General features: G+C 33.1%; 1 protein-coding gene across 2 annotated transcripts in view; it reads right to left on the bottom strand.

Annotated features, from left to right (window-relative positions):
• PTEN (phosphatase and tensin homolog) overlaps window positions 1-26,242 on the bottom strand; it is a 92,030-nt gene that overhangs the window by 59,531 nt on the left and 6,257 nt on the right. For both annotated transcript variants that reach the window (XM_021071996.1, NM_001143696.1), the window contains 1 exon segment: window positions 6,819-6,903. In XM_021071996.1, coding sequence (XP_020927655.1) covers window positions 6,819-6,903 — 85 coding nt within the window.

Here is a 26,242-nt window from a genome sequence, read left to right as displayed (position 1 = left end):
ATGCAACAAAAACAGATAACACTGAACTGAAACAAAATTTACGTATCAAAGCATAATACGAACATAGTAAAAAGACAACCTCATAATTCCTGATTTCAAAATTAAATCAGATGGAAGAAATTATTTCCAAATCACATATCTAATAAAGGATTGATATATAAAGTTTAGAAAGAAGACTAAAACTCAATAATAACCATTCAGTTTATAAACAGGCAAAGGGCTTAAAAAGACATTATCTCCAAAGAAGACACACAAATCATCTATAAGCACATGAAAAGATGCTTGACATCACTTATCATTAGGGAAATACAAATCAAAACCATAATGAGATACTACTTTACACCCATTAGGATGGCTATTCTATTATCCAAAACAAACACACAAACAAATAAACAAAAGCCCAGAAAATACCAAGCGTTGGCAGTGAGTATGTGGAGAAATTGTAACACTTGTGCACTGCTGGTGAGAACATAAAATGATAAAGCCACTGTAGAAAACAATATGGTAATTCCTTTAAAAAAGTAAGCATAGAATGACCATTTGATTCAGCAATTTCACTTCTGGGTATACACGTCGACAAAGTGTAAGCAGAGATTCAACCCTGTACATTCATACCAGCAACAGTTATGGTACAACAGTCAACTCAAGCGTCCATTAACACATGAATAAAGATGTGCTCTATACATACAATGGAAAGAAATTCTGATACATGCCACAACATGGGTGGAATTCTGAAGACATTACACTAAATGAAATAAGTCACAGCAAAATAAATACTTTATGACTGCATTTATAAGGTAGCTAGAACAGTCTAATACATAGAGACAGAAAATAGAAGAGTGGTTTCCACGGGCTGGGAATAGGGGAAATGAGGAGTTACTATTTAATGAGTACAACTTTTCAGTATGGGATGATAAAAAAGTTTTAGAGATGAATAGTGGTGACAGTGGCACAACAATGTGAATATATTTAATGCTACTGAACTGTTCACTTAAAAATGGTTAAAGTAGCAACTTACCTTATATAAATTTTATTACAATGAAAAAAAAAATTACTCATCTTCAGCTCTCTTGACCCTCAAACCCATATTTCCCCCTCTCCCCAAAGCAACTACCCTTAAGTACTAGGATTCTTTTTCCTGGTATTTAATTCAGCATTTCTATATATATATATCTTCTTGTATGTATCAATTACCTACATATGTTCTGCCACAGTAGAGGAGGCTTACAAAACCAGCAGTACTCTCAACACGTTTTACTTCTCTTAATCCCCCTGAGACGGTAACATCACAATTTGTTGTTAAATCATTCAAAACCAAATGTTAAAATTGCCTCCTGTTTCTAATTCACCTAATTGCCTAAAGACCTACTGCATTTCCCCCCAAATATTTCAGTATCTACTTGTAAGTTCATTTTTTCCCACCCTGAAGCCCTTTGTCCTAATCAGCCCTTTGGTCTAATCAGATTGGTTGTTCTTCAGCTTTGTGTCACTACTGTCATCTTGGGAACTTCCTTGTTGCTTCTTAGTTACTCTGTTTATTGAAGCCCTTTTCTCATGGTTTACTCCTTTGTTTTGCTAGGGCACATCTTCTGGTAATCACCTAAGAAATGTTATAAGGACATCTTTAATTCTACTGCTGAGAAGTTAGATGCCACTGATATTCCCAATCCTTTTTAAATGACCCTGAAAGCTTTTGAGAAATTCTTACTACTCTTGGTATTCTTTAAAATTTTTCATAAAAATTCACCAGGTACTGACCTGTTTTCATTTATTTTGCTTGATACCATATAGGTCTTTCAATCTATAAACTACAATCCTAAAGAAATGTGCTGGTATAATACCAGAAAAGACCTTCCTTGATGATTCCTCACACTATGTGGGGACCAACACTGTATTAGGCCAAACAAAGGACATCAACAAGTTAGGTGAGCCCAACAGTTTCCAGTTTCTGTCCTCTGACATACGGGATTTTAGTTATTAAGGAAATCAGCTTTGGATTCTGACAGACCTAGACTAAATCCTCAGCCTCAGTACTTACCAGCTATGGCACTTGGGGAAGTTAGCTTCTTTTAAATCATCTATGAAATGGAGATAGGTTTACTGTAGCAATTTAATAAGATGACACAAGCAAACTGGTTATACAACAGTAACATGTGTATATAAATAAAAGCACAATAAATGCTGCCTATTATTAAAATATCAAAAATTGGATTTGTGCAGATAATGTAAATACTGTCAAATCTATCATGGCTCTGCCATTTGTAAAGAATAAGACTAACAAAAGAAGTAGAAGGCACCCAATGGGGATGGGTTTTTCTTCAAGGTGATAAAAATGTTTTGGAACTTAATAGAGGTCATGGTTCCAAAACTCTGTGGGGAGTTGCCATCATGGCTAGGCAGAAAGGAATCTGACTAGCATCCATGAGGACGCAGGTTCAATCCCTGGCCTTGCTCAGTGACTTAAGCATCCAGCACTGCTGTGATCTGTGGTGTAGGTCTCAGACAAGACCTGGATCCTGCGTAGCTGTGGCTGTGGTGTAGGCCAGCGGCTACAGCTCTGATTTGCCCCTTAGCCTGGGAACCTCCATGTGCCACAGGTCCGGCCATAAAAAGATAAAAAAAAAAAAAAAAAAAAAAAAAATTTGTGAAAGTACTAAATGCTACTAAAATTACCCTTTAAAGTGGTTAATTTTATGTTATGTGATTTACACCTCAATAAAGAAGAAAAAAAGGAAGCAGGAAATAGGCAATGTGAGGGAAGAAGTCAAAAGTTGTTAGAAAAGGAGAAGGGGATTGATATCCTTTCCTCCAAATAATCTTTTTCTTTCTTTTTTTTTTTTTTGTTGAAATTTTTCATTAAAGAAAAGTGATTTCTAAATAATCTCTTTTCAACTCTTTTTAACTGAATAACCAATAATGCTAATGTTGAGATGACAAACACTTCCTTTTTTTATTCAAAATCAACATACAATTAAGGTTGATTGAGAGATCAGCATATAATTAAGTGAAGAATAGCTGAAAAGTTTCTTCAGAAAGAAAATGTATAAAACAGGAAAGGGTAAAACGGACTTTTGAATCTGTAATACAGTTACCCATATATAAGTTAAAAAAAGCTAAGACAATGAATAAAATCTTTTTTTTTTCCCAAAAATCACTGTGTATCAGAAGACTGAGTTCTAAGCATTTCCTCATAATATGGAAATATTCCCTTATCTAAAATCTTTCCAATAAAAGAGGAAGAAATAAATTACTTCCTGCTGACAGATTAGAGTAAAATATTGTTATATGCATCTTTTTTTATTTTCAATAATTCTCAATGCTCTATGGAACACTGTTTACAGAGATGTTATTTAACATACTACAGAAGAAAAGAAAGAGAAGGAGGAAGGGAGAGGGGGAAGAGAAAGGGAAAGAAAAGAAAGAAGAAAAGGAAAGCAACATATTTAATTTCATTCTTGGGAGATTTATAACGCATAATAGCACATTAAAGGTTCTGCAGTTAAAAAGCCAGTTAACTCTATTAAACTTATACTTTCCTGATTTATAAGGTACAGAACAGCTCTCAAGCTATGTCTATTAAACCATATGGAGCATCAATTTGTTAAAGATTGGCTTAGATTTGTATCAGAAGATAACATATAAATTAGATAACTTCAATATTAGCCTGAGGGATAAGACTGACATTCATATCAAAGAATAATCAATTCATCTGAATATAACATTGTTTCATATTACCAACTGGTCAGAGCAAGAGTTTAGTGGCAAGAAAATTGGGAAAAAAGTAGTAATAAGAGGAAAAGAAGAAAAAACAATCCAGGAAGAGTTAGTTCTTCAGTTTCCCTTCTATGAAATGACCCTATCCAGCCCTGTCAATTCTTGCTGCTTATTAAACAAAACATTTGTAGTTAAGAGAGCAAAAAATTTCAACTTGGTTCACTTTCCCTCTTCTCCCTTTTTATTTTTTACATTAATTTCCAATTCCAGGAGGTAACCTTGAAAGAAGTTAAATATTTGTCACAAAGGTATTTTGAGTACCTCAAGTATAAAATTTCACACTGCTATAACAAACTACATACCCAAACAGTTAAATAATACTGGGCAATTTAAGCATGAAGGTTTTTGTAATTTGAGTTTATTTTACTCAAATCAATGATGTATAGTAACAACAAAATCTAAACTCTGCACATTATCTCCTTTTTGGGAGGAAATCACATTAAAATACGGAATTAGAGGTATTTAAAGATAATTTTAAATATTCTTTAGACATCTGATCTAGGTCTCAATGCTTTTTGTTGACAGTAAAAGTAATAATAATAAAAACATTTTTCACTGAGATGTTATCATCTTTGAACCAAAAAGGAATCACTACTGATTATTACTAGTGTCTCCAATATAGTGTAAACCTCAAGGAAATTAATTATTTAGGTACTAGAGACAGCCATTCCCATAGAGAGGTTACTCCTAACATGTAAACTGCTTAGGAATTATTTATGTTCATTTTAGTTTACAGGAAAAACTGTATCTCCCTTCCTGGTCACTGTTCATAAAAGAAGGGTGTGGGGTGAATAACCAAAGCCAACAAAGCTTTGCTGTCCATTTATCACTCAATCCAAAAAAAGGAAAAAGCACATAAGACAAAACAAGCACAGCATAGCTATTATATTTGGTTGATAATTCTTCACTTTTATGTGCTATTACCATTACCACTGGGATGACAAGATCAACTGGTTAAAGCAACCAGTGGCTAAATAACAATCCATACATATAAACATTTTTATAAGAGTAACCTTTGAAAAAGTCAAAAACCAGATAAAATAAACTAGATACATTAAAGGAGAGAATAAACTTCAAATTCCACTCCTGATTACAAACTAAATGTGTGACTCTTAATTCAGAGGCACAAAGGCAGAGGTTATGAAGTCAGATGACAGATCAAAATACTTTTCAGCACTGTATTTTCTTAATGAAGTTATTATAACCTAAAGTCTGATAATCATACATATAGAATCAGAAATTAGACTTTATCAGAAATCTAAAAGATGATCAATCAGCCTCAGTGACTAATTCACATTAAGAGCCTACTCCACATTCAGAAGGCAATACCGTAAAAATTAGCACACCAGATTAATTTACCACAAAGCTATCCTCTCACTGATCAAAAAACTTCTTCTCTACTCAGAGAATTCATACTTTTTCAATATGAGTATTAATCTAACTTGGTTGAATACAGAATTATAGTAATGTGAAGTAGATCAACTTCAGAGATGTTTCATGTAGGCCATAAAGAGACCTGATAAACACTCCTGCACCACAGCAGAGAATACATGTCTGATGACTGCACTGCTCATTTCCTAGATTCTCCTCTCTTGATTCAAAATTTATTTCTCTCATTCTTTTTCTGTGGATTCTTTATTGCACTTTCTGTGGCTGGGTATTATCACTGACTAAGCCATATCAAGATGTTGCTCCCATGTATCTATGATGTTAAACATCCTTCCACCATGTCCTGCCTAATTAAAGAAGGCTAATTCATTTCCTATTTTTAAGTTCTTAAATATGCATCTGACAGTCTTGCGTACCATCTAAAATTGTAATAGAAACTACAAAGTAGTTTTTTTTTTTTTTTGTAGTTACTGAAATTTAATTCTGAACACAACATAAACACTACAAAAATCCAACTGGATACAACTCAATACTGCAAAAATGTAAATATACTTTGGTTCAAAGCAAACTGTTACAAGTTAATGACTCAGAAAAACAACTATGGCTAGCTCACATAAGCGTATAGACAAGTTTACATACTAAGACAACTATTTTAAAAAGCTTCTAGGAGTTCCTACTAGGGCGCAACAGGATCGGCGGCATCTCTGCAGTGCCAGGGTACAGGTTTTTTCCCTAGCCTGGGAACTCATATGCCACAGGGCAGCTGAAATAGGAAGAAGAAAAAAAAGGATTCTACATATGCATAATGCTTTACAAAGTGTTTTCCTGCTCATTATAACATTTAATTCTCATAACCACCAAATACTTAAATTGAAAGTCTCCAAGAGAGATACTCCTGAGAGTACCGGGAATAATCCAAAATTTTAACTTTTAAAAGCCAGTTGAAGTTCCTACTGACATTTTACAGTGAATTTATTTATACACATATTTTTGCTCTGAAATTACAAAATATATTGACTATTTACATAACAAACACAAACCTCTTCTAGAATAAAATATATTATGTACTCTTAGGTCACAAATGTATTTAAAATTACTTAAATGAGCCTTAAGAACTATTGCTCAGAACTGATATTATTACACTTAGAAAATTATGCAAAATTATAAAGCAGACAGTTAGGCTTTGGTATGTCAAGCAATTCCTTTCCAGATCCCTTGTACCAAATACTTCTTCATGTCCTTGGTACATTTATGCCCATTATAAACTGCTCTATGTAAAATTACATGGTATCAGTCATCTACTTTAGCATAAATAAATTTAAGTGAATAAATCCACGTGAGGATTTTAAAGCTAACAGCCAACTGTGAAATAAAAGACAAAAACCATAGTGTAATGGAATCCAGACATTAAACTGGGGGGGGGGCATTTTATGGAGTCCACGAAATCATATCACATACACCTGGTTATGTAAAACCAATGAGTTTTATCCCATTGAGGCCCAGTAGGCACATGAAGCAAAATAAAGCAGTTACAAATCACCAACATAATAAAGTTTACATCACAAAATACATCTTTTTCTGTGGTTTAGAAATCTTTTCTAAATAAAAATACATGAACACATCAATATTTGAAACAGAAAATTAAGAGTTCTTACCTTACTACATCATCAATATTGTTCCTGTATACGCCTTCAAGTCTTTCTGCAGGAAACCCCATAGCAATAATGTTTGGATAAATATCTGAGTACTCAAGTTAAGGAAATTATCTGAAATATGAACAAGGCAAACTACATGTACATGTTTTAAAACTCTAGCTGATTATAAAAAGCTTCCCCCCACTACAAGCTTGTCAAATATATTTATTTATAAGCCATCACGTGTAATTAAGAAATAGAGGTAAAGACAACGACCCCCCAAAAAAGATCCTCAAAACAATTAGGTGACAAAGTAATTTTCAAATCTTCCTACTCAATATATATACAATGTACCTAAGGTAAATAATAACTTCTAAAAGAAAAAAAAAACAAGAAAAAAAAAGGTAAATAATAACCTCTATATTTACAGTACTTAAATATAAGGACAAAAACCCAAAAATCAAAATAAAAACAAAACACAACTTCTCATTTTTCATAGCTGTAAAAGGTACAACAGTATAGATAAAAGTAGATACAATTAAGAGGAAGTCAGAATTAAGAACTGGCTATGCCTCTAACCAGTTGTATAAATTGGATTAAGTCAACTTTTTAGACTTGATTTCCTATTCTACATGATGATTAGGTTGAGAAAAACCACTATGAGCTCTTCTAACCCTGGGCAATTACAACCTGCTAATTCTAAAGTGAGGTAGAAACTTAGTCTCATTTCCAAACAAGGTAATCAATATTTATTTAGCAGGCCCATTCTATTCACTCATATTATATGATACAGTTGCATAAAAACAAACTTCTACACTCAAGAATTTATATCAAGCTAAAAAACACCAATCATCTACATTTCTAAGTATTTTGTCCATTATACCAGCTCTCATTTCTTAAACTCTATCAATCCCCTCTAATCTCATGATTTTCTGACACAGACCTTGCAAACCAGCCAAGCTAATCTGTCCAAGCATCTCTATATCTCTCTGCCCACCTACTTCTGGACCCATTCATCTTCATAATACAATTCAAAATTCACCAAATCCAGTGCCCTTTTATTAGATCTTTTTATTTCTGCTGCATTCACATTATTAATCTTATTTCAGTATTATTTTCAATCCAAAAGTAATTATTAAATTACTAAAGACTTTCATTTTGATACTATAATTTAAGAAAAGATTGCATATGTACTGTATGTTCTATCTTTATGATTACTAGTACTACCTAGACAGATTTACAGAATATTTTAAGAAAAAATGTGCACAACAGGGTATACAGTATGCTACCTTTTGTATAAAAGAAATAGTATTTTATAAAAGAATATTCACACATATGTCTGCTTGAACCTGAACCCTCCAAGACACAGATACACATACACACAAAGGAATAATAACTGAGAAACTAATAAAAATGGTTGCTTCAGGGTGAAAGGAAGGGAAAGGGGAGAGGCACACACTGAAAATAGCCAGAAACAAATAAACCTGATTAACTATCAAATTGGTAAAGGAGAAAATATTTCAAAAAAAATTAGACACTGTAATCTTCCTGAATTTCTTGTCAAGAAGTAGTCTATGAAAAAAAAAAAAAAACTACAAAGGACTTTCAAATTTCTTCTGACAATTTATTTTTAGTAATATCAGTATTGATATGTTTAAATTTTTTACACTGTAGGAAAAAGCAATGAAGCTTTGTGAATGACTTGAAAACTCATGACTGTGACTGTAAGAGAAATGAGATATTATAAAATCAAGGAGTCAAGTAATAAATGAAAATATTAATATGAATTCATGTTTGGACAAGTCTGTATTTTTTAGGTTTGTTCAAAGAAATGGCCTAAAAGTATGTATGTCTTATTAGCAGTAGTAAACACTTCTAGAACCCCCTTCTCCCCCCAACTCCCCTGGTTTCATTTCTAATACCATAATAAACTAAAAGGAACCAACTCCTTGGAAAAACAGCTGATGTCAGATCTGGGGAGGAGAAGGTACAAGGTGAGCCTGGGATATCCTTCTGTGCCAGAGAGCAAGAAAGGCATACAGAGAGTAATGCTCTATGGCAGACAGACAGACATACGAGTTAGCATGAAGGACATCCCAACGACCTCAAATTGTGACAATCTATGTATCAAATAAAAAATTCAAATGGTAGTAAATTAAAGGACCTTGAATGTAAATCTCTAAGTCTATAATGATGCTCAAAAGAGAAAAAGTTAGAACAAAAAATTATTTTTTTAATTTATCACCTCTGATAAAAGTGACTACTGGAATAGTTCTTAAAAATTGGTAAAGGGGAAGATTAATGATTTATCTTGCTTTTCCTATAGGAGCTCCAATTCATAAAATAAACTCAACAGAAAACACCAGTTAATAAACATAAAAAGACAGAATTAGAAAAATCAAACCTTTCAAGCCCTAATAAAATTCACTTAGGCAAGGATCATCAAATGGTGCTAAAGAATGATGAAGAATTGAACTTTCTTCCAGAGACAAAGTAACAATGCACAAAATACTTTCTAGTATAAGACAAACTAAACAATAAGCAGAAAAGACTGTGACAACCCAATTTTAATGGTCAATCTCAGCATCACCAAGAAACTTAAGCACAGGTCACATGAATTTTGACGTGACACAATATGAAGGATACAGCATCATTTATGACAGCCAAATTATTTTTGGCCTGAGAATGCACCAAGCATTTAGATATAAATTTTAACTTACAAATGCTATATGACAGAACAAGCTAAATGGCATTATGAGTGTAAACTGAACAAATTCAAAAGGTCTGTAGGACATAACACACTCCTTCAAATTATCTTTTTAAAAAGTTAAATTTCATTTTAAAAGGTGGAGAGAAGGATGGGTAGCTATCCCAATTTAGAAAGATTCAAAGTTTCTAACAGCCAAGTTCACAGGTATAATCCATTCTGTACACTGTTTTAGACAAACTAGTCATTAAAGACATTTTTGAGCCAACTAGAGAAATTTTAATATGATCTGAGGATTGGATGAGATGAAAATTTATAGTAGTAGAAAAGTAGACAATATTTAAAAAAGGGTTTCAAGGGAAAAGGTATAGTGTGAAACCATTTTGGTAAAAGAAAACATGTAAAATATACCCATATACTTAACTAAATTAAAATATATAGACAAAAAGATTACAAACTAAAGTACTAAAAGTAATAACCTCTGGTAGTAAGAATATGCATTTATTTCCCACTTTCTTATAATCTCTAAGGGGTAGGACATATATTTTTTCTTATTTTTCTATTTTTGGTATGATGAACTTGCACTGTTTAACAAGTTATAAAAATTACATATGCTCCAAATCTATTTACTAACTGTCAAGACACAACACCACCTTTCCCTATATGACTTACACTATGTGTAGTTTTCACAAATACTGAATTTCCATCAAAAAAAAAAAGTGTAATAATAAAAGTATCTAAGACTTAAACAGCATTTATTATAGGCCAGGAACAATTTTTCTCACTTTAAAAATACATAATTCACCCTCAATCTCAAAGCGTTCTTCTACTATAAGGACTCCAAAAGAAAACCATTTTAGGATTATCATTTTTAACATCATAAGCTATCTATTATTCTCACATAAGAAAATAGCTCCATCTAAAAATGTAGCTTGTATTCGATTAACGAAATGTTTTAGGGTTTCATGTTTCCATTCATGAAAAATATTTTTTAAAAAGAAGAGACTAGAGACTCAAATCAAGCCTAAAGCAGTATAAGTCCTGAAAGTGAATAATCTTTACTTTTTACTCTGTCTTGTAGAGAATATAAAAAAATGGGAAATCACAGTTAAAAAAAATGAGGCAGCCATAGGGAACCCAAAGTAGTGGCAGCTACCACCAATCAGGAATTCCTATCTAAAAAAAATTATAAACACATCTTAGCCAAAAATATAAACTGAAATAATGCCATGTTTTTCTAAGCAATGCAGTAGAAATTTTTTATTTAAAAAATAATTATTACTACTAAAAACCTGTCTAACTGATTAATTCTTCAGTAAGAATGCTAGTAAGATTCTAGCCCTATAGAGAAATCATAGAAATGGGGGAAGAACACAATGGAATACTACTCAGCCATAAAAAAGAATGACATAATGCCATTTGCAGCAACATGGATGGAACTAGAGAATCTCATACTGAGTGAAATGAGCCAGAAAGACAAAGACAAATACCATATGATATCACTTATAACTGGAATCTAATATCCAGCACAAATGAACATCTCCTCAGAAAAGAAAATCATGGACTTGGAGAAAAGACTTGTGGCGGCCTGATGGGAGGGGGAGGGAGTGGGAGGGATGGGGAGCTTGGGCTTATCAGACACAACTTAGAATAGATTTACAAGGAGATCCTGCTGAATAGCATTGAGAACTTTGTCTAGATACTCATGTTGCAACAGAACAAAGGGTGGGGAAAAAAAATGTAATTGTAACGTATACATGTAAGGATAACTTGATCCCCTTGCTGTACAGTGGGGAAAAAAAAAAAAGAAATGGGGGAAGGAATAAATTAGGAATTTGGGATTGACAGATACATACTACTATATATAAAATAGATAAACCACAAAGACCTACTGTATAGCACAGAGAATCACATTCAATACCTTGGATGACCTCTAATGGAAAAAATCCAAATCACTTTGTTATGCACCTGAAATACTGTAAATAAATACTCTTCAATTAAAAAAAAATACAAAGCCCCTTGAAATGCAGTCATTTTAACAGAACTATACTCAAATTTACTCTTGTATTATGAATACTAATTAAGTAAGGTTGCAAAGGGCTTGGTTAATTTAAGAAAACTATTTGTCAGTAACTATACATAAATGAGGGTGTTACGTACTCATTAAAGTGAATTCAGATACACCCCCCCCCGCTTTATTCACTTCATTACCCAAACACATAATGAACATTGTGCAAGGGGCACTGAGAACATAAGGCTAAGTAAACAAAGACTACTGCACTTGAGAGGTTCCTATTCTATTAGGGAAGACAGACATACAGATCTACAACTGTGCCAAAGGCCCCATTATACATAAGATCAAGATACTTTAAAAGCTAGAAAAAGGGATTAATTCTGTACAAGAAGAGATAAAGCTTTATAAAATAGGTAATACATTAGATAATCCTTAAAAAATAAGTCAGACATTAGTAAACAGAAGAAGAAACAAGGGCAATTACAACATTCCAAACAGAGGGTTAGAGAAGAAATAAAGGAACACATAAAATATTCAGAAAAAGCGAGTAGTCCAGCACAGCTCACACACGAAACTTTATGGAGAAGGTGGAGGGACTGATAGAGTAGCTCTAGTTTTAATGATGCTGTGGCAGGGAGCTTGGTCAACATGGGAGTTCCTATGGCCCTGCAATCTCTTATAGAGTAACAATCCAGTCCTTCCTATAAAGAAAAGCTAGGACTTCAGTCTTCTTAAGGTTTCAGGTTGCTCAGACTCTCATCTTTCTTATTCATACAGTTTTTCCCAAGACTTTGGCATCCCTCATAAGATTGAAAAACAGAAAGAACATGTCCCAGACAGTATGCCAAATGCATTCTCATTTAATCTTAACAATCCTATGAAGTAACATTACCACTTCATAGATGATGAAATTGAGGGTCAAAAAGATTGGGTAATTTGCCAAAGGTCCTAAAGCCAGTTAAGTAGTTTGTTATGATTCAAACTCATGTACCTAACTCCAAAGCCCAAGCTTTTTACACCATTCAGTCTCACAAAAGATTAAGTTTTTCCATGTTTCAAATCAATAAAATATAAAATTTTCAAAGGAAGCAGTTTCAAATGAAAGTAATTTGAAATAACGTTAAAATTAAAAAACTTCTGAAACACAATATAAAAATCTACTGGTATTTCCAAAACTAACGTCAGCAGCTATTGAGTGCTCAAACTTGAGGCAAATATTTCTTATGCCAAGAATTATATCAATAAACAAAATCTTTTTAATATATGGCTTTTTGCTTCCCTATGCTAAAACGTTTCTTACAAAAAAATTTTAGATATTTTGCTCTGAATAATAAAATACTATCATAATACTATTAAAACACTATCATATAATAGCACTGTCATAAGGATTAAATGATGTAATATATGAACAATGCCTAAAACAGTGATGTTTGTCTCTCAGTTGAACAAATGGTACAACTCTGGATTAGAAGAGCCCACCAGAACTATTTGGTTGTTCTTCAATGACACTGACTTACTGAATAATCTAACCCTTCTAAAGAGCATCTAAGCTTAACTGAAATTTTAAACTCTTTAAAAACTGTACTATATCAATTTGCCTTTTTATTTAAGAACATATGTAAAACGTAACTCCAGAAAGAAAAAAAGCCTTTTTTCCCCACATCATTGGCTACTACACATGCAACAGAGAGGTGAGAAATGCATATATGGTACTTTCTATTTTGCCCAAGTTGGAATGCCATCATAGCTATAGGAGATGAGACACAATAGACAGTCTTTCCCCACTCCCCTACCTTCAAGCAAATGTGCTAAATTTGTTTTGTTTAAACTGAAGTATAATTTACCTACAATTAAATACACAGATCTTAAGTTATTGGTTTATGAGTTCTGATAGTTATATATATCATGTTTGATTCAAGTGCTACAACAATCCCTTCTCACAACACTGAATACTGTTCCAAAGGAAAAAACTAATAAACATTAGTTATGTTTTAAAGTCTGTCTACAGAAGTTGATTTAACCCACAGTATAACTGACCTATTATAAAATAATGTGGCTTCATAAGAGCTAAATAATTTTATTGGATATTCTACGCAGCCAATCATAACTTAAAACACTAAAAATATTTTCCTAATTGCCTATAATTAACAAATTATCTTTTAGAAAACACCTTGTGAGTTGTGATCTCATGAGTCTACTGTATTTCAGAATTTTTAATTAATGCAGTTTATGCTATAAATTTACCTTGAATTTTCAAATAGAGGGTAACAACCAAAAATAGCTCCCTAACATATTTTGTTTTACTACTTTCCATTATGTTGCATTTTTTTCAAAATGACAAGGGATAAAAACAGTGCTCCCTAAGCCTTATTTTACAATAATATGTTCCTGACATATAGACTGAATCTTATTTTAAGTATAATAATTACTAACAGTAGAGCAGTTCTGAGAAGTTTCTCTGTAGTACTAGGTACAATGTGTAGATACGCTTATCCCTTAACAACTTATAAAGTACAGTGCTAGTATACAAATAACTATTTTTTTCTGCCATAATTATTTTAAGGAATTATTTAAATAATTAAATAATTTCCTTATTTCCAAAGATCACATATAAGCTATTTTTAGAATTCCAGCTAACTGTAAGATGTAACAATATGAAGTAATAGCATATACAGAACATGACAGGTCTAAAAAAATGACATACAGATAGTCACTGTAGAGGTAGCTATCAAAAAGTATCAAAAGCAAATTTGATAGGAACACTGAGCTACACTGGCAGCATAAGTAAAGGAATAAAGTCAGACTAACAAGAGAAGACAAGAATCAAAGCAAGTTAGCAAATGCAGCCACTTCACCATTTAATTTTATTTTCCACTAATTTCTGGAGCATTTTCCCTGCTTTCGATGCTGTCTAACCACAGACACCTAAGGCTCAGGTGAGAGGAAAAGAAATTCAGTCATTGGTTCATAAGCTACATCAGCTTTACACTTCTTTCAACAAATTTTAACAAGTTTAAATTTAACAAACACTTTCCAAGTATGTCACAGTTATATCCATATTATCAACTTCTAAAATCAAATTGTGCTCATGGACTTCTATGGCTTTCTCATTTAATAAAAATTTTGTATTTCTTGGAGTTCCTGTCATGGCGCAGTGGTTAACGAATCCGACTAGGAACCACGAGGTTGCAGGTTCGATCCCTGGCCTTGCTCAGTGGGTTAAGGATCCGGCGTTGTCGTGCACTGTGGTGTAGGTCGCAGACGTGGCTCGGATCTGGCGTTGCTATGGCTCTGGTGTAGGCCAGCAGCTACAGCTCCAATTCAACCCCTAGCCTGGGAACCTCCATATGCTGCGGGAGTGGCCCTAGAAAAGGCAAAAAAAAAAAAACCCAAAAATATAAAAAAGAATTAACAAGCAAATAAAGATGAAAATAAAGATCAGAAACCATAAAAAAAATTTTGTATAATCTTACTAGATTTTGTTTTTCCCTATTAAGTGTGTTAAATATTTGGATTCATATTGGGAGGAAACAGAAATAGGAATTCCTTAAATTTTTCAGTTGACAAAGTGCTAATTGTTCATTATCTAAGATCATTTGCCCTAATATATGTCATATAATGATCCCTGTTCAGACCAAATTAATGAAGCCTAAAATCTTATTTTCTAAAGTGAAAAGGGTACATAGGTACAAAAGAAATATTAAGAGGAAGACTGCTCAAAAAAGATGGGAATTTTAAGAATAAAGAAGACATGTCCAGAAACAACACAGGACACAGGAACACTGAAATATTTACTAGGGGCCTGGCCCTGTACTAAGTACTTGATGCATACTGTCATTTAACATAGAAGACCAGAATTCCATTCTTAGGTTTGCAACTTAAAAGCCTAGACTTCAGATTAAGTTATTTCAATCTCTGGGCCTCAAATATTCTTGCTTTTCTGTAAAATAGTGATTATAACACTTGTAACATCATTGCTGGTTGTTTCAAAGATCACATAGGATATCTGGAAATATCTCTATAAAACTACAAAGAGATCTACAATTGTAAAAAGGGGTTATTATTATTTGAAGTTGTATAAATTAGAAATGTCCTGCTATTTATTTTTAGGTTAAATGTCTCACTGCAAGGCAACTTAGTGTTTTTGTAAACAAATTGTAAAAAAAGGAATTCCAATATATTAACCCAAGTTCGTTCACTTTAGCATAAATTTTAGGTTCCCTTTAACACTTTTTAATTATCTGCTAGCAGTGCCACATCAGAAAGGAAAAGTGACTACCAAATAATATATGAACTCTACTAAAGTTTTCTACTTCTCCAACTTGAATCTTAACAACTTTCTTGCATGTTTTTATATAATTCCAACTCTTACTGACTGAAAAGCATATATTTTTGCTTTGAAATTTAAGTTTATATCTCTCTTTCCAAATGAAAATATCACATTCTTCAAAGGTGTATCAGGAATTACTAAAAATTCCTCCTCTTAGGAACAATACTATAATTGGTTCATTTGGCAAAAAATCTGCAACCTGTAATATAGAGCTATGAAACTGCTGTACCTTTTATTCCAGTAATCCCACTCTAACAATACAAGAAAACAATCCAAGAAAAAATAAACTATACAAAGATGTTTATAATAGTAAATATTGTTTAGCAAACTATATTTAAGCCTGATGAATTATTACCTGTATAACTTTTAAAATAAGTACTTGACACAAGTTCCTATGTCAGCAGGTTAAGAATCTGATTAGTATCCATGAGGTTGCAGGTTCGATCCCTGGGCTTGCTCAGTGGGTTAAGGATCTGATGTTGCTGCAAGCTGCAGCACAGGTCGCAGATGGGCTGGGATCTGGTATTGCTGTGGCTGTGCCATAGGCTGGTAGCTGCAGCTCCGATTCAGTCCCTAACCTTGGAACTTCCATATGCCACAGGTGTGGCCCTAAAAAGAAAAAAGAAAAAAAAAAAGTACTTGACAGATAAAAATGTATGTTAAAAGAGATCACAGAATAGTATGAAAACACTGACTGCAAGGACCTAATTATGTTCATACGTACGTTAATAGGGAAAGATAATTTATAAATATCTGAAATAGAAGTAAATTTTTTTCTTCTGAGTTATTTCAGAATCATTTTGAAAACATTTCAAGCCAGATATATTAACATTACATTTAGTTTAAAAAAATTTTTAAAGGAATAATCAAGGCACTCTGAACTTTATTTAAATTTAAGCAAATTAGAACCAGAGAAAAGTATCTTATCAAATCACTGATAATGCTAGGAATATTCTAAAATTCTAAGTATAAGTTTTTAGTGTATTAGCTGAGGGAAAATTAGTACCTTCAACTAACTGAATCAACTCTTCTCCAGAGTAGTTGTTAATTATGAAATAATGCATCCACAACTGTTTGAGCCTACATCTGTGAATCTCTAAAAATTTAAGTTGCCCAACTAACTGGTTTTAACGAGTACACCAAACAATTACCTCCTTCCTAGGTCTCTGGATGAATACGATAAGACTGATTTCCTGTTTCAGAACTCTGTTGCTGTTAAAAAATACACACACACACACACACACACACACACCTCCCTGCAGTTTTGCTCCCACTAAAAACCATCTAAGATTGACTACAAATGATAAATCGAACAAAATATGGCTGTGACTTAACCTAACTTTCAAAAAGATTATCAGTTTAACAACACGCCTTAGACATACCTGTCAACATTATACACTTGAACTAAGCCAAATGCTAGTCCTAATGAATTTTCTACCACAAAATCTTAATAAGGCATATTAAAGATTGTAAAAGTTAAAATTACATCAACACATTGGTTACTCTAAAGTACAGAGAGGGTGTCTTTTATGCTCTAATCTTTATATTCAATGTTAGATTATAAATTACTTTTGTAACAGCATTCTCATATCATTTAGTTTACCAGAAGTGACTACCTAAAACATTAGTTTTGGCTACTCTATAGTTATGCAAAAAGATGAAAGGCCATTAACTGTTACAGGAAAAAAAAAATTTCAAAGAGTTCAGGTACAAAATATGCCACGGGATTTGTCAGTAGTTTGACAACAAAAGACTAATAATATTTAGTGCCAATTCACCCAATATTAACAAACTGCAGTTTTTTTGGGGGGAAAAGGAAAGATCCCAAGATTTCTAAATGTATTGATTTTTTAGATACAATCATGACCAAATTTTGAACATTCAAAAGCTATCACACACACAAGGTACAAATGAATCTCTGGCAAGCAGATATTTCTTTTTCCTATTACTTCAGCCCAAACTGCAAAATTTTTAAATTTACTTCTCTTAACAAATTTATCTTTTAAAGAAAGCCCTGTTAATTTGAACCATTTTAAAGCAAAAAAGCTCCAAACAAATGTGTATTAACTGCTTCATTTTATATCTGGCTTTAATATTTTAAATCAAGCCTCTCTATTCCATACCTTAAGCCAGAAAATAACTTGAAAATGACTTTTTTTCCCAATTGTGGCAAAAATAGTTTTTGTCTAAGTACAGTATTTTAATCTGGATAAGAACAATATTAACTAGAAATACATGTAGATTTTAAAAGATTGAGGGTACACATATTGGCATTCATCATTCTATTCGTAAGAATCATATTACTGATTTTATGACAAGTGCCTATGACAAATACTATAAAATATGATTCATATTCCCAGTGATGGTATTTTAGTCATTACATCAATTTATCATTTCTTGAATAAGTATGTTATCCAAAAGACCTATAATTACATATACTAAAATACTACTCAAAATTCAGACCTTAGGATTTAATAATATGCAATTTTAAAATATACTATGCTATAAGATTAGGTTTACACTGCTTGCTTTAAATAGATAACATTCTTAATTTTAGATAGTGTGTTCCTGAAGGGATACCATTTTAGAATAAATCCAATTACTGCAACTGGAGGAAGACACAATTACTAACCATGATTAGTTGTGGAATCTTCATATTCTAAGAGAACATACTAAAAATCTTGGAAATTAAACTGAAACATTAAAGAAAAAACTAACCTAGAGCTAGCAGTCAACTTTTTCAACCAGTAAATAAACTTAAAAATATAAAGTTTAACATACAGAAAGACAAAAATACCACTAGAGAGACTGAAGAGTAGAAATGAAAAGAAAGGAAAGGAGCTCAACACTTAACACTGTTTAAATACTATTAAGTAAATAAAACAGATAAAGCCTTGTAAACTTCTAATATTTGGATAAAAATCTCACATATGTACCTCACTTCATGTAAAAGATGTAATTTCTGTCTATCTAAAAAGGTTCAAAAAAGCATTCTTTTCATGGCCTACAATTCAGGCCTGAACAAATTCTATAAACTAAACCTAGTAAAACCATCTACTTTCATCAGACATTAATTTGAAATTGGCAAGATGTTTCTAACATAGAAAACAGAAATCTGAGACACAAAGTTGCATGTGAGAACATAAATTCAAAATCCCATCTAAACTGAAATATTATATCTAATCATATTATTCATTTGGCATAATAACAAATTCTCAATAAAAAACAATGTCAACATAAGAAATAATACAAAGTAGATTAAAATTAATCAGATCCTATTAAGCTCAGTATGCAATTTTAAAGACTTATATGCAACTAGCAAGACTAAGTTCCTGCAGATGAAAAGAAATTAAGTTATGGAAACAATTACTATAGTGGTCCAAAATGTACTTGCAAAATTTTAGGGGAAACTCATTTACAAGGATACAGACAAGAATTGAGTTATAGAAGACAGCAGAGAACTTGAAAAATACTTAAGTGAATCTTTAAGCAATACTCATTAAATCAGATCTCTATTAAGTTCTGTAATAATGAATTCCCATATGCCAGCTCTTAACAAAATTAGTTTAAAAATATCAAAATCTGGTATAACTTAACATCACATTAAACTTTTTTTTTGTCTTTCTCTCTTTTTAGGGCCGCACCCGAGGCATGTGGAGGTTCCCAGGCTAGGGGTCCGACTGAAGCTGTAGCCACCAGCCTACGCCAGGGCCACAGCAATGCGGGATCCCAGCCACGTCTGCTACATACACCACAGTTCACAGCCACACCAGATCCTTAACCCTCTAAGCGAGGCCAGGAATCGAACCTGTGTCCTCTTGGATGCTAGTCAGGTTCGTTAACTGCTGAGCCATGACGGGAACTCCTAAAACATAATGTTTTGACTTAAATATCCAAATAAATTTGTAAAAGTAAATGCCTAAAAGCCACACTTTTCTTATATAATCTTTAGTTCTCAACCAGTACCTTTGTATTTTAGCAGAAAACTATCAACACTGGCATAACCATTAAGTTTAATTTCTGCAAGCTTAAAATTAATACTAACCTTTAAAAATTGTAATTAATTTGATTCCAAAAACACAAGTGCCCAAATCACTTATATCACTAGATTATCTTAACTTTTTCCTATATTTTTGTAACAGATGGCAAGCCTTACTTCTTGGACACCACACAACAATCACAATCTGTGTGACCTTTTCAGTATCAAAAAGAATCCAAATAGCCTTAATAACCAGAACCTCAGCATATTTTACGGTACTACATATAACCTTGATCATACTGGACAGAACCTAGACGTGTAAAATTGTATACTTTCAATGTAGTAAGTTATTTTACACAGATTTCCTACAATTAGTTCATGAAAACTATTCAGATACTAAACTGCCTCTTGAGTTGCAAAAAACCAAACACACATACACGCACACGCACAAAGAAAACAATTTTGCTTTCACTCTGTTTTCAATAACACCAAAAAGGTATATATCACACCTAGATGAAAATTTTCTTAGGTTTAAGAATTGAAACGATTTTATCTCATTTAGGAAAAAGTTACTCTAACAAGTAATTTTGTTTAAAAAAGCAAAGTTTGTTTCTTCCTCAATATTTTTTGTTCTAACTACATGAATAAATTCATAGAGAAGCATAATTTAACTAACAAGGTTAAAACTATTTCCATATTTTAATAACTGATAACTTGAAAATAAAATCTGATATAAAGTAACAAATGTAATTTTTTACCATAAAAAATTAATATTGATTATAAATAGGGAGATTCCTTTCTGGCTCAGTGGATTATGAACTGGACTAATATCCTTGGGGATGTGGGTTCAAATCCTGGCCCAGTGGGTTAAGGATCTGGTATAGCCATGAACTATGGTGTAGGCTGCAGACACCACTCGGATACCACGTTGCTGTGGCTGTGGTATAGGCCAGCAACTGCAGCTCCAATTCAACCTCTAGCCTGGAACCTTCCAAATGCCACAGGGGAGGCCCTAAAAAGCAAATATAGACAGACAGACAGACAGACAGACAGATAGATAGATAGATAGATAGGATAGATAGACAGATAGATAGGATAGACAGACAGACAGACAGTAAGTGTGAATGCCTGGCAAATTTTCACCAATTACTAGCACTGAGTAAACTAAGCAAATATAAACTGTATCATTGGAAGCATGCTCCAGGGAATAGTAACATCATGACAAGTCATAATTTTTCTGATTAAAGAAAGGAAAGCAACAGGGTTATAACGACTTTAGTATAAAACGATGTGAGGAATTCCCGTCTGTGGCCCAGCGGAAATGAATCTGACTAGGAACCATGAGGTTGCGGGTTTGATCCCTAGCCTCGCTCAGTGGGTTAAGGATCTGGCATTGCCATGAGCTGTGGTGTAGGTCACTGACAAGGTTCAGATCTGGCGTTGCTATGGCTCTGGCGTAGGCTGGCAGCTACAGCTCTGATTGGACCCCTAGCCTGGGAACCTCCATATGCCGCAGGTGTGGCTCTAAAAAGACAAAAAAATTAATTAATTTATTAAAATAAAATGATGTGATAGTTTATTCAAATTATTTCTATATCCACTGTAAGTTACTATTCCTACAATATAAAAACTATAAAAAAGAAATGTGACAGATCAAAAGTGTTTAAATGTTATTTTGCCTCACTTTTATTTATTTATTTATTTTATTTTTTGTCTTTCTGTCTTTTTAGGGCCGAACCTGCGGCATATGGAGGTTTCCAGGCTAGGGGTCTAATCCAAGCCACATCCGTCAGCCTACACCACAGCCACAGCAACACAGGATCCTTAACCCACTGAGCGAGGCCAGGGGTCAAACCCGCGTCCTCATGGACACTAGTCGGGTTCATTAACCACTGAGCCACAGTGGGAACTCCTATTTTGCCTCAATTTTAAACAATTAAAATGTTTAAAATTTTAAATATGCAAAAGCTGTCCTGCAAGTAAATAAGGGGAAGAAAAGCTTCAATACTCCAGCTGTTTTTCATGTACTAGATTATGATTTTATAAATCAAAATCATGAAAGCTTTTCCTAATATTTAGTCACCTTAAATCTAAAGAAAATCAGAAAACAGCAGGAAATACTATCAGTCAAATATTGGAAGCATGTTTAATGTATAACTACAGAGAAATAATTAAATACTTCTGATAACTTCACTATTTAAAATAAAGCAATTATGAGGTGCTTTGGAAATTGTTAAAACACACAAACACCTTTAAGTTCACTATGGTGGATTGTATTAAACACTATAGGAAATAATGGCATAGAGATAGGCCTTATCTAATTAAATTACAGCAATAAATGCTATTTATTTTTCTTAACAAATGTGAAGCTATCATATGATTAGCAGTCTTAGTTTTAAAATATTTATCACTATCTCTATCTCTTATAATTTCACAAAGAATCATAACAGGCAAAACTTAAATTTCACAAGGAATTTTAAAATAGGCCTTCAATATTTCACTCTGTCTGTGCAAAGTTTAAAGGCAAAGTGGATTGTAAAATCAAGTGAACATAAAAAAATCATAGCAAACAATCTATTCCTAGAACATTCCCGTAATTATATTTGTCTGCCCTAAAATCAAAACAAAATTCAGAATCCACTAAGCTACTCCCTTGGCATCTTCTCGTATCTGGACTAATCTAAAACTCCATCCCAATTTTTTCTAAAAACTTCACACATTAATGCAAGTTTTCAATGTAGATAAATAAGCACTTTCAACAGGCTCACATAACAAATTTAGGGTCCAGAAAAGAATGTAACACATGCATCAGAAAACCTCACAGTCGGCCTTACTTTCTTCATCTGGAAAGATAAGAGAAGTTTTTATAACTTGTCATAAATTTGCCATTTTACATCAGCAGATTTAACTTCATCACATCTGACTATAACAAAAGCAGCTTTAGAATAAAAAAGTAAGACTAAAGAGTGTATTAAACAGCACAAAACAATTATCCTGTGAGCAAAGTATATCCTAACTACATAATTAAAGGAAGCAGCTAAGAATTACTTTTAAAACTACTGGCAATTTAAAAATGGAAAAAAAAAGTGCTCTTATAATAAAGCACATCCATCCTGTTAGAGAAGTTCTAGGTAATATCCTTTTGAATACTTCATATAGTACACTATATTTACACGTTTATTGAAAACACCCCCAGCTTTTCCTAACAGTAGTTCAAATGAGCACTTTCACAATCAGCCACGTAACACACAAGCCTTCTTCAAATAAACCTTTTTATTATTGTTGTTGTTATCAGGAGTATCTTTGTGGACAAAGGTCTCTCGTTACAAAGAATATTAGCCTAGCAGCAATCAGAAAACATATATATTAAAAGCCTAGCTCTATCATTTATTAGTAATTTGATTTTCTTAAATACCACAACCTAAGGGCAACTTTAATCAAATACTATACTTACTATATACCAGACACCTTATATCTCTAAACTAGTTTCTCAACATTAGCAGTGTTGACAATTTGGGCCAGACAATTTTTTTGCTGTGGATGAGACTGCCCTATGCATTGCAGAATGTTTAGCAGCATCTCTGGCCTCTATCCCCCAAGATGGATGACAATATCATCCCCACCTTTGACCCTCAAGCTGTGACCACCAAAAATAACTCCAGACATTGTCAAATACTCAGACACGGTACCATACTCCCAGTCGGTAACCAATATTCTGAAAATAAATTCTAACAAATCTTTAAAAAGCACCCTATGGGAGTTTCCTTGTGGCAAGAGTTAAGGATCTACTGTTGTCACCTCAGTGGCTGAGCTTGCTATTGTGGCATGGATTCAATCCCTAGTCCTAGAACTTCCATGTGTGCCATGCCTACAGAGGGAAAAAAAAAAAAAAAAGCACCCTACAAGTTAAGGGTTTTTAATCACCATGTTAAAGATGTGGAAACTATAGAGTTCACTAAAGTTAAGTAGTTTACCCTTTTATTATAAGACTGATAAAGTAGACGAACAAGGATTTAAGCTAGACTTTAAGTCTAGCTGACACCCAAATCTATGCTCCTTCCATTCCCCTATGCTGTCTTTCTAAACTCATTGCCTTGTCCACAAAAACCAGGATAACATTTGCCATGCTGGACTATCTGGAGTTTACAGATCAAATGATATAATGTATATGTAAATTCTATCAAACAAAAGGAGATAATATATTAAGGATTTGCTTGACAGGAGATAATATAACACAGTAGTCCACAAAGTTTGATTCCCCATGTACCATCTGGGAACTTACTAGAAATACAAATTCTCAGGCCCCAACCCAGACCTGATGAGTCAGAAACTCTGGAGGTGGGGCAAGCACTATGACTTAACAAGCCTTGCAAGTTATTTGGATGCCATCTAACATTTGAGAATCACCTGTAACAACAGGAAAAATACTGTACCAGGTGCCTAAAAACCCTAACATCTTTCTTTGGACTCAATCTTCTGGTAGCCTTTACAAGTTACTCTTTTTTATAAGTAGAAAAAAGATTTCAATTCTATTTTTTGAATTTCCAATAAATAGTTCTAGAGTAACGAGAACACTCAAAAAGAAGAGTCTCACTAAATTCATGACAGCAAAAGAATTTTAAATGGAAAAAAAAATTGCATACATTTAAAAAATTCCAAATCTCTCTGGAAATCAAGTGCTTCACCACCGAGGGAACCGTGACATGTACAGTTTGAACTGTGACATGTTCAAACAGGGAGCTTTGAACATGTATTCTGTATTTATAAATCACTTTAAGAATACATTTGATTTGGAGTTCCCGTTGTGGCACAGTGGTTAATGAACCCAACTAGGAACCATGAGGTTGCGGGTTCGATCCCTGGCCTTGCTCAGTGGGTTAAGGATCCAGCGTTGCCGTGAGTTGTGGTGTAGGTCACAGATGCAGCTTGGATCCCGTGTTGCTGTGGCACTGGTGTAGGCCAGCAGCTACAGCTCCAATTCGACCCCTAGCCTGGGAACTTCCATATGCCAAGGCCCTAGAAATGGCAAAAAGACCAAAACAAAACAAAACAAAAAAAGAATACATTTGATTTAAAGAACACCTGATCCAAATCACAGGGCATTTCATTATACCTTAAATAACTACATCCTCTTTAAAATATCAAAAATATCAAACTTATAAAATTAGAAGAATGCAATCCCTGAAATTACTACTAAAGAATAGAGACCTTACTATATTTTAGCGTGAAAATCTACAAAAATTCAAAGAAATAAAAGTGAAAATTATTCTGAAGGTCTTTAACAGCACTAAATCAACTATAAGTTTTGGATAGCGATATAAAGCAAAATATCGGTGCATGTAGCATTGGAGAGAAAGAGAGAGAAAGTAAGAGAGAATTTTAGATAACTAAATTTTCCTAGAAGTCAAAATGCACAGTTCAATTATACAAACTAGACTTGCACCAAAAATATACTAGCTTATACAACATATAACAAAATATGTAAAAATCACATAATCAAATAGTCATATATACAATTAGAGCACGATTCATTCTGCAATGCAAAACAAACAAGCAAATCTCACTGGAAATCAAGTGCTTCACTACTGAGGGAACTGTGACACTGCTGGGAGACCAGCACTAGGAAAGGAAAAAAAGATTGATCCCTATGCACAAGTAATGGCCTTTACCAAGCACACCTCAAGCTCATTCCATCCTTCCCCATACCTGTTAAAAATAAATGAAGAAGAAAGTCCATTAGCTCTATCTTCCCATTTCTAGGACCTAAAATTATATTGAAACTACTGATCAAATGAGAAAACAGGAGATAATAATATATAAGTTTAACCTAAATAAAATTCCTATATTAATGCATTGCCAGATTATATTAAGTGTAAATGGTATTGTTAATAAATGTTAACCTGGCATTCAAAGTTGCATGACTCCTCCAAAAATGTGAACTTTAAAGAAACGCTAAGATATCTTTATTGACAGACAGTTTACGTAACTGCTGTTATCATATTAAATTTTTCTTTTGAGATGGATGAAGATTACTCTTTGTGAATAAAAATATATTTTAGTTCACCTATCTTTAACACTAAAGAAAATCTAATATTATAGTAACTTTTTATTTTCAAATTTCTACCTCATTATGCCATAATAGAGGAAGTTTTCATCCTACTTTAGTATTTAAAGCAAAAACTCTTTGATTAGCATGATTAACTTTTTTTTTGGTCAAACAGTATGAGAGAACAGAGCTTTAAACTATTTGTGATGAAACAGCAAAATCACAGACACATTACACTCAGAGCTCCTAAAGGAATACCCCTATTTTAAAAATTATTCATAGCCTGAACCAATTAGCATGCTAACATATCCAAAACTGAGGAAATTCAGTTAAAATCACTGCTCTTCCCATAAATGAAAATATAATTTC

This window comes from Sus scrofa, chromosome 14 (assembly GCF_000003025.6).
Source record: "Sus scrofa isolate TJ Tabasco breed Duroc chromosome 14, Sscrofa11.1, whole genome shotgun sequence".
NCBI classification, from domain to species: domain Eukaryota; kingdom Metazoa; phylum Chordata; class Mammalia; order Artiodactyla; family Suidae; genus Sus; species Sus scrofa.
Note: the sequence above shows the minus strand (reverse complement) of the source record. Positions and strands in the feature narration are given on the sequence as shown.